Genomic DNA, 17,083 nt, shown 5'->3' with positions numbered 1-17,083 from the left:
TATGAAATTAAAATGAAAGCAAAAAGCATGGTTGATAAAAGATTAATCCATTCGCTATTTTCAGATTTCAATTTGTCAGTAAAAATCTAACCCCTAAAACAAAGGTGTCCATTTGTACCAATTGTGGTCAGGGCAGCACAAAATCCTTCCCAGCACCCTTCCTTACTTTCTGGCACCCCTGCTGGTTAAACCTTGCACAACTTTTGCAAACAGGAGAGCACTCAAGTGTTCTCCTGTAGCCTTTCGTAAAGTTTGAGTCTACAGAAAGAGAGGATCACAACTATTTGTCTTTGCACAATCTCTCTGCATCACCCAGAGTCGTGGGTCCTCTCCTCTCCACCCTTCAGCTCATCTCACAGGTTTCCTACAGGATTTAGGTCTGGGGACTCAGATGGTCATTGAAGAAGGCTGATTTTGTGTCCGATGACCCATTTCTCTGTTGTTTTAGGTCTTTTTTCTGATGAAAACCTCCTGATGACCCATTTTCAGTTTTCTGGCTGTGGTGACAACAATATTATTTGAAAAGTAAAAATTCATGATTTAGCGAGAGTCTATCAACATTCCACGTCTAAAATTGTAAATATTTTCTCACTCTGGTATAATTCTCCAGATCTATCAGATTGCGCTCATCTCTTCTCCACAGCCATCTTTGGGAAACCCCACAGACTCGGATTTAGTTCTGGACTCTGGCTAGGCTTTTCTAAACCTTAATTTTCTTCTCATGAACCAACTCTTTTATTTGCATAACTACTTGGACTCTCTCTTCATCTCAGGTTTCAAGCAGACACCTGCAGGCTTTAGGTCAAAAGTGATTGGCATTTGGAACTGTTCATATTTTCTTTCACCTTAGCAAAAACCCAGGTTCCATGTTAAAAAAGTAACCCCAGATCATGATGCTGCCACCACCATGTTTCACTAATGGCATGTTTTCCTTTTAATATTCAATGTTGTTTTTGCGTCAAATTAACTTTTTGGAATTGTGGCCCAAAGTTCATGTTTGGTTTCATCAGACCATTTTAGAATGTAAATAATTTCTAAAAGGGTTCAGAAATATTAATCTGCACTATGTTTTTTAACATATTTCGCAAATAACCTTCAGGTTTTGACAATTTTGCATGAATAAAACCAGCTAAATTTAGGAGTACAGACATTAAAAGAAATTGCAGAGCTTAGGGAGTTTATCATGCATTTTATCAAAAATATACAACATGAATTTAATTGATTAGTTTTGCAGTTTTTCTTGTGGGTTTATTTGGGGGGGTGGGGGTGTTACTCCCAGCCCAACCTTCTGACACATTCACAGCAGCACACACACAGAGCCCAGCGGTAGCTGCCTAGATAGTGGGCAGATTAAATATCTTTTTACCCTCTCTCGGGAGCGCTTAGATCCAGCACCTCTAATTCTGTCCCTATGGGAGCCCCTCGTGTCATGAATCACGCTCTCGTTAGGGGCTCCGGAGCAGACAGGCGATCACGCCCCCCTCCGCTCGATGCCCAGACACGGGCCTCCACAACACCCCCCCCATGACCCTCCCCCTGCGCCGCAGCAAGGGTGGAGGAACCAGACAGAGACACAGAAAAAGCAAGAATCCATAAAACCATGAAGCTTTTCCAAAAAAAAAAAAAAGCATGACTCGTCTCATAAAATGCATGAAATAAATGACAGGTCGAACTCTTCTTCATTACAGCTCATCAGAAAAGTTTATTGTCACTCTAAATCTTTACTCAACAGGAAAATAGTTGTTAGATCAGCAAGCAGGGAGAGCTGCCTGTGAAGCTGCCTTCTTCCTGGACAGTCTAAGTAAGACAGAAGGTGGCACATGATTAATATTTACGTCAGCATGCACACCAGAACGCATCAATCAATCACAGCCGGCCTCCTGCAAAGGGGTGGGGGCACGTCGATGATGTGAAAGAAGAAAGATGGTGAGGGCTACAGTGAAGCTAGAGGAATGGTCTCCTGTCATTTTAAAGGGTTGTGAACAGGTCACCACGCCCTCTGCTCTGCAATTGCAGTGCAGGAATTCAGGAAGCTGCAGTGTGCCAGGGCTGGAGTTGAGGCATGCAAATGTGTTGATTCTCTGACATCGTTTCCCAAACAATAAGTGGATAAATGAACAATCATTTTGCACTTTTTCCTACAGGAGAGAGATTTGATTTAATGCATCCACCTGCACTGAGCACAGCAGACACAGTTGTGGGTTAAAATGATATGACAATATCGAACCAGAGCTTCTCACCCTACAGTTTCCAGGATTTGATTCTCACATTTCTAAAAAAGCACAAAGCGTTTTATTTCAAAACTCTAGGTAAAAATATTGAACGAGGTTTAGATCTTGAAAGCGATATTTCTTGTCAGTTTCTTATGGAAAAAGAGGATTTATCTTGCTTCCTGAGTTATGAGGCTGTTGGCCCTTTTATTGAAGTCATTTCTGTGCTCTTATCATATTTAAAAAAGGCTAGAATATTTAAAAGGATGATTTATTTAAAGTATATTTTAAACTACAAAGAAGCAGCTTGGTGAATAAGCAACATTCTTCCTTCATTTTAATTACTATCAGAGATTAACAGGTTGCCTATTTATTCTTTTCTGATTTCTCCTAGCCAACTATACCATTAGGAATCGTAATCTTGCAGTTCATAAAATTTATCTGTTATAATACCAGGTCCAAAAATTATTTAAATTGGACCTCCAGTGTATAAAACACAACAGAGTGACTGACTGAAAACAAGATGCTGAGCTATTGTGGCTGAAAAACAAGCCTGAATTATTACTCCACCACCACCATCCTGTTTTTTTCCAAGATGTTGCATTATTGCCAAAAATCTCCGCATTGATCTCATCTGTCCAAAGTATGTTTTTTGGGAGTGTTGTTCAGGTGTACCTTTGCTTTCTCCTGGCAACCCCCCCAAAGAGGCCATGCTTGTTCAGTCTTATTCCAATTGATTTCTCTTGAACTTTAACATTTAACATGCTAAATGAGGTATGAAGAGTCTAAGAAAAAGCTTGGGGTTTTTTTGCAAGTTATCTGATCATTGCATGGTGTGAGATTGATGTGAATTTGGTGGGACATCCACTTGTAAGAAGATCTGAAATATTTTCCTCTTACGATTATTTTGTCTGTCTCTAATAGACTCCAAATAGTTTTGAAACGACCTAACAATTGCTCCTAGATCATTAGGCAGCAACAATTGCTTCATCTAAGGTCATTGCTGATGTCTTTCTCACTTGTCCTTCTTTTAACACCCTTGATAGAAAAGATTTGTTGAACCAGCACTTGAACCCCTTTTGGTGGGTAAAGCGTGACCATACTGGCAAAAGCTTCTTTTCCTGATTCAATTCAGTTTTATTTATGTAGCGCCAATTCACAACACATGTTGTCTCAAGGCACTTCACAACAGTCAGGTACATACGTTCCAATTAATCCTAACAATTGAACATTACAGTCAGATTCAGTTATTTATTCAAATTGGATAAAAGTTTTTCTGTTTAAGGAAACCCAGCAGATTGTATCCAATCAGTGATTTGTAGCATTCACTCCTCCTGGATGAGCATGTAGAGACAGTGGACAGTCACTGGCGTTGACTTTGCAGCAATCCCTCATACTGAGCATGCATGTAGCGACAGTGGAGAGGAAAAACTCCCTTTTAACAGGAAGAAACCTCCAGCAGAACCAGGCTCAGTGTGAGCGGCCATCTGCCACGACCGACTGGGGGTTTGAGAGAACAGAGCAGAGACACAAAGAGAACACAGAAGCACTGATCCAGGAGTACTTTCTATGGGAAGGAAAAGTAAATGTTAATGGATGTAGCTCCTTTAGTCATTTCACCTAGAAAGAAAGAACAGATAAACTCTGAGCCAGTTTTCAAGGTTAGCGTCTGAAAGAGAGCACATAGAGTTAGTTACAGTAAAAGCTCCGTCAATTTCCATGTCTAGGAGAGAGAAAGGGTTAAACAATGAAAGACAGGGCTATGTGGATCATCGGTAGAGGGTGAGCATTAAGTTGTTGCCAGCAGAAGCTCGGACGATTCCCCTCTCCAGAAAGGTGTCACAGGTAGACACAGAGCCAGGCCAGGTGTAGCTTCTAGGAAGAGAAACTACACTTGAATTTTGTTTGCTGAAGCTATAAAAGCGATCTACATCTAGGTTAGCTGCAGCAAAATGTAGCTGTAGATCAGTAACGATTAGTTAGAAATTTTAATTTTAATAAATTTCAAATTTATGTGCTCATAATTGACAGTCTTAATCATTTTTTTTTTCAGTTTTAGATGAGAACTTAAAATTCTGAATTTTCAAGGACTAGGGTATTGTTACTGCCTTTGTCTTCTTAGAAGTCCTTGACAATCTAAAGATTACTTCAGTCAGTTGTTTTGGCTCGTTTTGCAGGTTTTGACATTTCTGCTCTTGTTTTAGTGTGATTTCAATGCTAATATAACATGAAGGTCCATAGGATCAAATACTAGGGTGTATACAAAGGTAAGGAAATAGTATTAACCTGGGGAAAGTGAATTTCAGTCCAAGTTAAACTCTCAAGGACTGTCCTGAAAGGGAAGTAAAGTTTCTTCTCTTTGAGCTGCAGTCCCCTTGCTGTAACTCCACACTTTGGGCCAAAGTTAGCTGAGCAGCAGTTTTTGAGAATGAAAGGAAAGGAAAAACCGAAACCCAACGCCACGAGGGTCTGCCTGTCTGCCATTGTGGATATTTTTATCCGCCGTGCATCTAAAGCCGAGACACAGAGGGAAATACGAACCAGCCAACCCGAGCTGACAGTGAGGAGTCAGACTGTCAAGAGGTCTGCTGCAGCCTTCCCTGCTGCTACAACACCCAAATGGATTGTCATATCAGATTTAGGCGTATAGGTTATTACACCCTTGGGTTCCTCTTTCCATCTTCGTCCGAATGGCAGGATTGAGTTTGAGGACTCTATCTTCCAGTTCTCTTTCCTTGCTTTTTTAAGTTTGTGATTTATTTTGATAAAACAGAAGAAAACCTAGGAATCCCTGTTGAAAGTACCAGATATTTGGGAGTTTTGACCAAATCCAGCAACAGTAGTGATGCAGATCTAAAACCAAGACATTCTGTTGTCTCTGAAAACAAGTTTCTAAACTTCAAAATAACAAAATTTAACTACACATATAAACAATCAGTTCTGAATCACTGTACCTAAAAAATATCTGTTCACCATCCCTCCACCCATCTGTTTATCCATCCATCCATCCATCCATCATCATTTCCACATCCATTTTGCATCAACCCATCTGTTTTCCTCCATCCATGTCTCCATCCATCCCTCTGTACACCATGAATCCTTTCATCTCTCCATTCATCCATCCATTGATGGACATGAAGAACGATGGAATGGTTAGGATGGATGGATACAGCTTTTCTGAGTTTGGTAATATAGTGAACAAATAAATAACATCCCATACAATCTTTCTTTTTAATCCATACCTAAAAGATGTGTGGGAACTCTAACTCTAACTTCATATTTTTGCAAAGACATTTCAGATAAAGATACAGAATGATAACATTCTGTATCTTTATCTACATCTATAAGTCTGGTTAATCAGATCAATAAAAGCAGCACCATCATAAGGTATTAGAGCAAAAGATTTCAAATCATTAAAAGTCAGCTGAAACTGCAGCTTTCACAGAGCAATGGGCATGCATTACAGAGACAAAACAAACAATAACTATTGATTGTGTTGAATTGTTTAGCCTGACAGAGACCGAGGTGAAAGGGGATACCATCAATAGATCTGCAGGTGGAGTCAAGAGCAACCGTAGAAGTGACTTATATAACATAACAAACACAAACATGCAGTCAAACAATGCACTGGAATACTGAAGAGTTATTTAGATATATGACCGGTCAAATGCAAGGCTGCATTGTTGTGGAAAAACAAGACAAAGCACTGATGTGGATGGAAAGTTGAGGAGTTTTACATTAGATTATGTGATACATGGAAAGCAAAATGGCAATGAGTCAAAAGCTTTAGTTTTCTTTCACTAAAAAGTATATATTTTTATTAACTACACAAAACAAGTCAAATATATGTTTAAGATTAATCTTAATGTTCTCAACTAAATATTTTAGTTTAATGAAAAAAGGCAAAAACCAGGGAGAATCAAAGAAAAAAAACCTAATAAACACACTATCACAAAACCTGCAGGGTGAAATATGATTATCATCATGGAGAATCCAGGATTTCTGGCCATACTGATCATTAACATTATATTATCAAATTTTTTTTATTTTGATATGTCATACCTACTGTTCAAAGGTCTTGAGTCATTTCTTAGTCATATTTTTCCACCATAGCTGTCAAAATTCATTTTTAGATTTTGAATTATCAAAACATTTCCAGGCTCCATGAAAGTTATTTCTTTAAAGTTGGGCTGCTATTTCTCTTGTTTTTTCAGTCAGTTTCAGGCATAAAACATTCAGGGTATTATTGAAAATAAAAATTCATTTAGGTAATTCAATTAAAAAGAAACCCATTGTATATTATATAGAGTTGTTAAACACAGGGTGATATATTTCAGACTTTTTTCCTGTTAGTATAGATTACAGATTGGATGAGTATGGACTACAGCAAATTAAAACCCAAATTCACATTCGCAAGAAGTTAGAATATTTCATACAACAATAATAATTACAGAAATGGCAGCCTACTGGTGCTCATAAACTGTACACTATATGCACCCAATACTTGGTTGGGTATCCTTTTGCATGTATTATTGCATCAATGCGGCGTGGCATGGAGGCCATCAGCCTGTGGTCCTTCTGAGGTGTAATGGAAACTCAGGTTGCTTTAGTAGTGGTCATAGACTCTATTGGCATTAGCTCATCTGCATTGTGTCTCTCATCTTCCTCTTAACAATACTCCATAGATTCTCCATGGGGTTTAGGTCAGGGCAGCTCGCTGGCCAGTCAATCACAGTAACATCATGGTCATTCAACCAAGTATTGGTACTTTTAACAGTGTGAGCAGGTGCCAGGTTGCGCTGGAAACCTTTCAGGTAGACAGGTGTACCGACTTTGGATTTGTTATTTCATTGGACCCGGACCAGAGGATGACATGTCTCCTCAAATTATCAGTGGAAACCTCATACTGGACCTGCAGCAGCTTAGATTCTGTATCTCTCCACTCTTCCTCCAGATCGTAGGACATTGATTCCCAAATGAAATTCAAAATTGACTTTCATCTGAAAAGAGAACCACTGAGCACCATCCAATCCTTTTTCTCTTTAGCCCAGGTAAGACACTTCTGATGTTGACTCTGGTCTGGGAGTGGATTAACACAAGGAATGCAACAGTCCATGTCGTGTGTCTGTGTTTGGTTGCCCTTAAAGCATGAACTCAGAACAGCTTGAGAATCTGCCGCAAACTTTTAAATGGCCTTTGCTTTACAATTCTCTCATTGCTGCATTCCTCCTGTGCACTTTTTCCTTCCACCAAACTTTCCATCAATATGATTGAATCATTGACTCATTGTGGCTTACCCTCTCTGTTGACGTTTTTAGTTTTATTGGTCTAAGGTAACATTCTAGTTAACTGAATAACTGAATTTTGGGTTTTCATTAGCTGTAACCAATAATCATCAAAATGAACATAAATAAACACTTGCAGCCCCATTTACAACAAACTATGATGCGCTATGTATTCTGACAACTTTCAATGATCCAGCACTAACATTTTCACCTGTTGGTGGTCCAGTTTGAAAGGTATGAAGGAGTACTGGGTTCTAACAATCAGCGGTGTTACCTGGCAGTGTTGAGTAGGGGGTGCTGGGTCCCCACCAGCTTCCTGACGTGCATGGCCACATTACTGAGCTCATCGCTGAGCAGGCAGCGCAGACTCATGAACGACGTGGGATACCCGACGATCTTTTCTGCGTCCGACACCACTTTGCTCCACGTGGAGGAGGACTCCGAGCTGGAGAACAGGCTCAGGCTTCTCCGTCCATGGACGGACACGGACAGCAAGCGGGTCAGACGCGACCCCGGAGCTGGAAACATTACAACCTCTGAACGAAAACCGTGTAACTTACTTCATTTAAAACACCTCCGGGTTACTCTGCTACTTCACATGTTTAAAGCAACCCACCGCATTCTGCACGCTGCTTTAAAATGTAATCGAACACAAAAACCGCTAATTAAACGGGTTTAACAATATTATAAGAGCAAACAGATCTGTTTCACATTACACTAACTCGGACAGGGCGCCGCCATCTTTACGAACGTAACGCCTTACGTCGGGAAACGTGACAGCCGCCAAGAAGACTTCCGGTCAAAAAGAAAACAAACAAAAAGACAGGTTAGTTTCTATTTCTGTTTTTCAAAATGTTTTCACTTATTTTACAGTATCACATAAATAAATATTTCATTGTATTTTATTGTGATTTTCATGCAGACCAATACAAAGTAGTACATAATTGTGAAGTGGGAGGAAAGGGTACATGGTTTTCAATAAAATAATAATAATTAAGACATAAAAGGTGTGATGTGCTTTTATATTTACCCGCGTTTACTTTGGTATCTCTAAAAAGCGAGTGCAACAAATAATTTTTGGAAGTTACCTGGTAAACAGAGTCCAACACGTGTGATTTAATCCCAGTATAAATGTTGTTCTGTGAAGGTCTCAGAGATTTGTTGGAGAACAAACGGCATCATGCAGACCAAGAAACACACCAGACAGGTCAGAGGTAAAGTTATGGAAAAGTAAGTTTAGCTTACAAAATGATATCCACATCTTTCAAAGTCTCATAAAGCATGGTTCAATTCATTATCCATAATAGAAAAGTGTATGGCACAGCATGGCCATTTAACTAAGCTGACAGACTAGACAAGGAAAGCACTATTTAGGAATGCACCCAAGAGGTCCATGGTAACGCTGGAGGAGCTACAGAGATCCACAGTTCAGGTGGGAGATTATATAGGGAAAAATATGAGTCATGTAGGGCACACAACAAAAATGTGAAAGAAGGTGCGCCAGTCAGATCAAAATAAAATTGAATTGTGTGTATGGAGGAAAACTAACAAACATTACTTTGAACACCCTATCCCTATGGCAAAACATGGTGGTGGCAGCATCATGCTGTAGACATGCTGGTAAGCTGTTCAGTACTCCTGGATCAGTGCTTCTGTGTTCTTTTTGTGTCTCTGCTCTGTTCTCTCAAACCCCCAGTCGGTCGTGGCAGATGGCCGCTCACACTGAGCTTGGTTCTGCTGGAGGTTTCTTCCTGTTAAAAGGGAGTTTTTCCTCTCCACTGTCGCTACATGCATGCTCAGTATGAGGGATTGCTGCAAAGTCAATGCCAGTGACTGTCCACTGTCTCTACATGCTCATCCGGGAGGAGTGAATGCTGCAAGTCACTGACTGGATGCAATCTGCTGGGTTTTCTTAGACAGAAAACCTTTTTGTCCAATTTGAATAAAACTAACTCCGACTTCACTGTTCAATTGTTAGTATTAATTGGAATGTATGTACCTGACTGTTGTGAAGTGCCTTGAGACAACATGTGCTGTGAATTGGCGCTATATAAATAAAACTGAATTGAATTGAATTAAATCAAGACAAAATAAAGCCTAAAACTAATAGACTTTAGCAGGAGGAGGTTCACTTTCCAGCAAGACAGTGACTCAGAGCACACAGCCATAGCTACAATTAAGTGATTTAGCATTAGCCAACATATTGCTTGTTTAAGAACATTTTCTCCTTACCAAAATCCACCAATCCATCCATCCATCCATCCATCCATCCATCCATCCATATTGAAGATGAATGATTTCAAGTACCTGAGGTCAGCCATGCAAAGCAAATGGCAGTGCACAAAAGCTGAAGAAGAGTGTAGGCAGGATGGATTGGATGAAGACCAGTGACAAAACTGCAAGAGTGAAAAGGAACGTTTACAGTGAGGGTGTCCAAAGTGCGGCCTGGAGCCATACATTGTCACTTTTCACAGTGCAAATTAAGTTTAAAATCTTTTAAAAGTTGTGCAAATTTTAAAAAGTAAGATTAAATTGCCAAACCAGACTTCCAATCATTGGTTATACTGAGCTAAAAACCAATAGATAGACTTAATTTAATCAAAATAAAGGCAAACAGCCCCACCTGCAACTCAAACCCCCTTCAAGAAAAGACCAAGAAAAAGATGAAACATGCAGAATGTAAGATTAAAATAAATAAATTAAAAAGATGAAATAAAAGGTTGCTGAAATAAAATGTGAAAATACTATGTTATCTAATAGTTATTTGTGTACGTAATAAAATAAATGTAAACATGTATTTTTTACATTTTACTTCCACAGTTTTAAAGAGAGAGATGTGATTAAAGTTGAAAAGTAGATAAATAAATTATTTTTCCTACATGTCTCTCAATACAATTTCATGTCTTTCACTGTTTTTATACCAAGTGACCAAAACCTCTTTTCCAGTAAATACAATTTTTAACCAAACAGTCTAAGTTATGAGAGGTGAAGCTCCTCATCTTTCAGTTCCTGTAACACAATAACTGTGACAATATAATATTTCCACAATGTGTTGGTGAATGTCCTCAGAAACAACACATGTATTGACTCCTTCTGGGTTTGCTTGTTAGTAAACTGTCAAGGACATCTTACACAACCGTCTGCTACCTCCTTTCACAAATCAAAGTATTAAAAACAAACTGATTTATTTTCTAAATAATAAATATGAATACTAGTTTTTTATAATCTTTCCATGTTTGGATGATAGAGCAGATGTAGTTTACTAATCCCAGACTGGAAAATTTGTTGCAGTAGCAACAGAAATACTTTAAACATTGTCCAGTAAAATATAATTTTAAAAACAAAAGTACAAAGTATACTTTTGAAAGAACAGTCTGCTCAGAAGATGAATTTCTGTTTAAATTAGAATTTAAAAGAGTTGTGCAAAAATTGTGCAAAGAAGGAATCAGCTGCAGTCAGAGGCAATTTTTGTACTGTGTGAAGGCCTCAGAGAGTAACGATTTCCTGTACTTGTTGCTAAGGCAGCGAAGTTTTGGCAGTCTGTTTGAACAATGCTCAGTGACATGTTCAAAGCTTAGGATATTATTTTACAACTTAACCCTGCTTTAGCTCTAATCCTGATGTCAACTACTTGCACTGGATTATAAATTTGGAGTAACAGAGTAAAACTGGCTAAATATAAATGCATGTGACACTTTTCAGATTTGTATTTAAAAAAAATACAGAAAATCATATATCATTTTTATTCCACTTTGTAATTATGCATTACTTTGTGCAGGACAGCATCTGAAAATCCTACTTTGTGTGGGTTTATCACATAAAATCGCAATAAAATACATTAAAGTGTGTGGCTGTCACATGATGAAATGTGGAAAAAAAAAACACTATGGGGTATGACTATTTTGGAAAGGTGTATAAATCTGCAGTTAGTCCTTTCAACACGAAGAATCTCCAATTTAAATTAAACTAAATCAAGGAGCTGAGGCACTCAGAATGTAGGATTTTCAGATGCTGTCCTGCTGCTGGTTCTGCGAGGCATGTGAAGAGTCATCTCACCCTGACCCTGCATCACGGTTCACAGCTCCCCTTCCCACTGATTTTCTGGCTGAAATGGGTGTCACTTTGCCATGAGCAGCTTCATCCAAAACTCAGAGGCTTTCCTCATTGTGATTCAAGGGGTGATGTGCAGCTGCAGCAGGTAAATTCATGCACAAAGCACAGACCATTTATGCAAAGCCTGTGGTTCCTGTGCCCTTTGACAGTAAGGTAATACTGCGAGATCAGCTTGCAGTATATGGAAACTGTAACTTCTGTTGTAATCGACTTTTAAACCAACTGTGGCTCAGTGGGAAGAGTAGTCCAAGTTGTGGGTTTGATTTCATCTTCCTTCTGTCACATGTAGATGTGCTCCTGGGCCAGGCATGTAGCTTCAAGTTGCCTACTGATCTGCGTCCCAGTGTATAAATGTGTGTGCATTTGTGAGTGAGATTGGGCGAATGTGGCTCTATTGTAAAGCCCTTTGAGTGATCAGTATGACTGGAAAAGCGCTACATAAATTGAGTCAATTTATTCCTTGTAAGTTAATGGCTGTTATTGTTGCAGTCATTAATGATTAAGAAGCGGGTTTTGAAGTCTTTAGCTCAAAACAGTCTCCTAGAGCTATATGATCTCCAACCTATGAACATCCTCAAGCATTCTTGCATATGTGCAGGTGCATCTCAAATATTTAAAACATGATTCATCATTTGTTTCCATTCTTTAACCTAAAAATTGCATATTACATATAGTCAAATCACACAGGATGATATCTTTTAGGAGTTTATTTCTGTTCATTTTGTTTATTGTGGATTACATCTAATGGGAAATTCAAAATTGTGATCTTATAACATATAATAAACCAATAAAAAAGATTTAAATTAAATGTCATATCACATACAATTATGTGGAAGATTGTTGATCTGACAGTTTTCAGAAGGAGGTTATATTTATGGAAAGTTAAGTGGAAGGAAAAAGTGTGGTAAAAAAAAAAGGAGTACAACCAACCGAGATTAGAGTAACATTGGCAGGATTGACAGCCTATTCAAGAGTTTGAGGAAGATTCACAAGGCGTAGACTGTGGCTAGAATCTGTGCTTCAAGAACCACCACACGGGCCTAAATTGTTGCATTCGTTAAGCCAGAATCAAAGACAAAGTGAGAAACATCATACCAAAGCTAAACAGAAAAAAGGACCAGACTGTTGCTCTATGTTTTAAAGTCCTTTTCTTAGATGAAAGTAAAATTTTACATTTCATGTGGAAATCAAGCTCCCAGAGCCTGGATGAAGAGAGGAGAGGCACAGAATTCCCATTACTTGAGGTCCAGAGTAAACAGTCAATGATGATTTGTGGAGTCATGTCATCTGCTGATGTTGGTCCACTGTGTTCAATTAAGTGCAAAGTCATGGCGTGCCTGTGCTTGATTGGCCAGCAAACTGGCTTGACATAGACCCAATAGAGAATCTATTGAGTCTTGTCCAGAGGAAGGTGAGAGACACCAATGAAGAAAAGCAAAAGAACCCTAATAAAGCAACTTGGCTTCCTTAACACCTCAACATTATCATAGGCTTATCCTCTCCAGGCCACGCTGCATTGATGCAATAATTAATGCAAAAGAAGCCCAGAGCAACTACTTAGTTCATACTGTGTAGTACATTGATGTACTCTTTTTATAGTCTGACATTTGTGAATCATTGTTATTGGTCTTTTGCAATATTCACACTTACTGAGAATTTTAATTTAGGATTTTCCATAGCTGTGAGCCATAATCATAAAAATGACAGAAATAAATGACTGAAACATGTCACTGTGTGTTTAATAAATCTATATGTTTTACTAGTTTCATTTTTTAAAATAGAATCACTGAAGTAATGTAGCTTTTCTAAAGTATTCTCATGTATTGAGATGTATCTGTACCTCAGATTAGGAACCATGGATGTAGAGAAGGGGAGTAAGTTGCATCCTGAGGCCAGTTGGACACTTTAATTTAACTTTAACCAAGTTTTACACTTTTTGGTTTCCATTAGTAACTTCTTATACATTAGTAAAAAGTTAAAACAGGACCAGCAAAAATTGCAATGGATGACATTAAACGCACTGAACTTGAGGTTTTTTGTTTTGAAATGAGAGCAGCAAACTACTGAAGTGGCTTGCTGAGTGGTGTGCGTGTGCGCACCTGTTTGCAGCGCACGGATTGTGCGCTAAGTGGAGGCTCTGATTGCGCTCCACGGGAAAGCGAGAAGAAATAACCTACCTGTGATCATCACCGCGTCATATAATGTTTCAGCCGACGCCCCTCCCCCTGTCTCGTTTTCTCCCCTCACTCAACCTCTCCTTTGACTCACAGAGGCGGCTCAGCACCGGCGCACGGACCGCGGAGAATACGGCGCAGAAGATGGCTGACTCGGCCGGGCACCGCGAGCCCTCGGCGGCATCCCCGGCGTCACTCGGGCCGCTGAAGATCCGCAGGACCACCGTCGTGTGGCGGCTGTAAACAGCTGTCGCTGCTTCTCTCTCTCACGCACACACGCCCCCCTCCTCCTCCACCTCCCCTCCTCACCGCAAATATTGACAGAAGTATCACAGAGAAAACATGGCAGAGATGGAAAAAGAGGGCAGACCTCCGGAAAATAAAAGAAGCCGCAAGCCAGCGCACCCGGTGAAAAGGGAAATAAATGAAGAGATGAAGGTAAAGAGGCTCTGTGCCAAGCTGCATGAGATTACGCGTGGAGTGTGTCTGTATTAGAGCAATAGCTGTCCCTCAGAGGATGTTTTTAGCTGCACCTTTGTGCAGTTTGCTGCACGATAACCAAACTTTAATTTAAAATGTTTGTACATTTTAAAATGTTTTTTTTTTTTTTTTTTTTTTTTTTTAATATGCACGTTGAAATTGGATCCTCTGCAGCCTCGTACAACGGATGCGGCACACGCTCCCTCCTTCACTTCCACGATTAAGTTGAAGGAATACTCTGAGAGGGTAATGCCGCTTGTCAAATCACGCCGTTTGTGCGCCCTGCCTTTCATGGCTCACCCGGAGTAAATGGAAAATCCAGTGCGTCAGTGAAGGCGTCAACATTGCATCTACTGTTAATACTAAAGTACAAATACAGGAACGAGGGAGCGCAGCCAGTGTGCATAATTATGAGATCAATGTGGGGAAAACACTAGTCTATCCGCGATGCTTTTTGAGCTCTGCGTGGGTTTGCATTGAGTAGGGTATGTGTGTGTGTGTGTGTGTTGAGAAGCTGCCCAGAGGCGTGTGATCCAGATGTGCACCTCTTTACGCGCTCTGTCGATGAGAGCACATTGTGTTCAGCCTCTCCCATTTTTTCTTTGCATTCAGCCACGCGTTGTTTCTGTCAGTGGTTTGTGTTCTTTGACTCAGGGCACGCTGGAATATTTGAGCACCGTGCTGTTCATTGTGGAGCATGAAAATGTTCCTGGTATTTATGTGTGTGTGTGTGTGTGTGCAGAAGCAACCCGCTTTGTCTGCATCCCCTCATTGTTTGTACACATTTGGCTGGAGACGCAGGAGTAGCCGGTGTTGTCACTGTTGTAGGGGATGGACGTACAGGTGATCACATCGAGGATAACTGCAGTGATATGTTTCCATTGTATTATCTGTTGGCTGCAAGAATAAAAGGTTTTCGTGTGTGTGTGGATCGGTCCCAAAGCGCATGTGTGACCGCTCATTTTCATTTTCTGGTAGCTACTGTAAAACCACGGACAAATACCGTGCCTTTCATTCATAGTGAGGCAGCTTTGTTTTTGACCCCTGCCAACTAAAATGCATTTACAATCACACACTAACAGTACATCAAGCTTGAAAATAGAGTTGTTGTTACTTTTTATGTATTTTATGATAAAAGTATCACTTTAAGGAATTCAAGGAATCTTCTGATCCAGATTACAGAGAGGAAGGATCTAAAAAATAAGAATATGAAGTTTAATTTCTTCAGTAATTCAATTCAAAAAGCTAAACTCACGTGTTACATATTTAGTACACACAAATTGATATATTTTAAGGTTTATTTATGTTTATTTTATTTCGTTTAGAATTAGAATGTTATAAGACCAACAAAAAACAACTGTTGACTTTAAAGTTGTCCAACAGACACTTTTTTAGGCCACAAAAAGTACTGCCAAAGAGGCTGGCTGTTCATAGAGTGCTGCTTTTAAGCATATTAACGGAAAATTGAGTGAAAGGAAAAACGGAATTGTGAAGCAAACTCTATTTTAGAGTTTCGGGGAGATTCATAACGAGTGGACTGCATGTTGCTGGAGTCAGAGACGCCAGGCATAGACAAACAAGATTAACATCCCATTTAAAATAAATCAACTGATATTATTCTGATTTACTGAGATTCATCCGTATATGGGAAGTGGGTAAGCAAAACTGATCAACACATAAAGGACAGAAATATATAAATAAATTATTTAATTAAAGTAATCTATTGCCCCCTCCTTGGTGACACAACTTAATCCATCATCTGATCCATTTACTTATTTATCACATCACATTACAACCAGACCCCACTCTAATATATAATCCAGCTGAATTTGTAAAATGGTTTCTGGTTTTGGAGTACCCAGAGGGGAGGATGATCGCTTCCTCCCCTCTTTGCGAAGGCAAGCGCCTGCTCCTGCTCCTGTCTTTTTGTTGTCGATGACAGAAAGTATGGCTGCAATGGGATGCGTGCTAAAGGGCGGGCTCTCTTTTCGTTTCTTTTAAGTGAAGTGTTTAAAATGGATAAAATATTCATGAGCAGATTTTTTTTGGCGCATGGAGGTCAGATTGTGGCACAGTTCCAGTTTTTTTCTCTCCAGTTTTGTTGTTTTAACAGATTCATCATGCAGGCTGTAAGATGCTGGTAATAAAATAGAAGTCAAACTAATTCATCACACTGACCATGTGATTGCATGACGCCAGCCATCATTCAGAGATGTTTTTTTTGCGGTTTTGCCTTTTTTCTGTTGTTAAATGATAGATGTTTTCCGACGTGGGTAATCGTTCAAAATTCAGTGAACTGACATATTTTATGATGTGTTTTGAAGCTGCGACATGTCAGTTAAACATCTCATTTGATGGAAGCGGTGTAATTTGTCATCAGATGTCAGGCCTGTCTGGATTTTTCTTTCAGAGTTTTTGGTATATCCTGGTGTCTTTTCCTTAATTTTTCCCTTTGTGAAATCTGGTTTTGATCAGGTTTAAGGTGAAGGAAACAAATGACCAGAAGGAAAATTCTTCTCTTAAGTTCTGTGTCAGGTCTTTTCTACATTTATTTTCTTTTTCTTTAAAACATAACTTTACATTGCTGGTTATTTGTTGATAGATTTAAGGCCCGACCTATCTTCTTTTATTGTTTCCTCACAATTTAAAAAAACTGCACAATATTAAGAGACCTACGCATCTATCTTTTTGCTATTGTTTTGCAAGTTAACCTATTTTCTAAAAACTGCATTTTTATGCCAGTAAAACTATTACTTGTGGCATTTTACACAGATTTTGATCAAAAAATGTGTATGCAATATAGCATTATCAGGCTACTAAT

General features: G+C 39.2%; 2 protein-coding genes across 5 annotated transcripts in view; one reads left to right on the top strand and one right to left on the bottom strand.

Moving 5' to 3' along the window:
• The window catches only part of pdss2 (prenyl (decaprenyl) diphosphate synthase, subunit 2), a 48,998-nt gene extending 40,733 nt beyond the window's left edge, over window positions 1–8,265 (bottom strand). Inside the window, exon 1 of the mRNA XM_047393244.1 lies at window positions 7,770–8,265. Coding sequence (XP_047249200.1) covers window positions 7,770–8,023 — 254 coding nt within the window. The 5' untranslated portion in view covers window positions 8,024–8,265. The remainder of the gene's footprint in view (window positions 1–7,769) is intronic.
• Window positions 8,266–13,791: 5,526 nt separating this feature from the next.
• The window catches only part of sobpa (sine oculis binding protein homolog (Drosophila) a), a 59,102-nt gene continuing 55,810 nt past the window's right edge, over window positions 13,792–17,083 (top strand). For all 4 annotated transcript variants that reach the window (XM_047393242.1, XM_047393240.1, XM_047393241.1 and 1 more), the window contains exon 1: window positions 13,792–14,220. In XM_047393242.1, coding sequence (XP_047249198.1) covers window positions 14,125–14,220 — 96 coding nt within the window. In that variant the 5' untranslated portion in view covers window positions 13,792–14,124. The remainder of the gene's footprint in view (window positions 14,221–17,083) is intronic.

This window comes from Girardinichthys multiradiatus, chromosome 19 (assembly GCF_021462225.1).
Source record: "Girardinichthys multiradiatus isolate DD_20200921_A chromosome 19, DD_fGirMul_XY1, whole genome shotgun sequence".
In the NCBI taxonomy this organism is placed as follows: domain Eukaryota; kingdom Metazoa; phylum Chordata; class Actinopteri; order Cyprinodontiformes; family Goodeidae; genus Girardinichthys; species Girardinichthys multiradiatus.
Note: the sequence above shows the minus strand (reverse complement) of the source record. Positions and strands in the feature narration are given on the sequence as shown.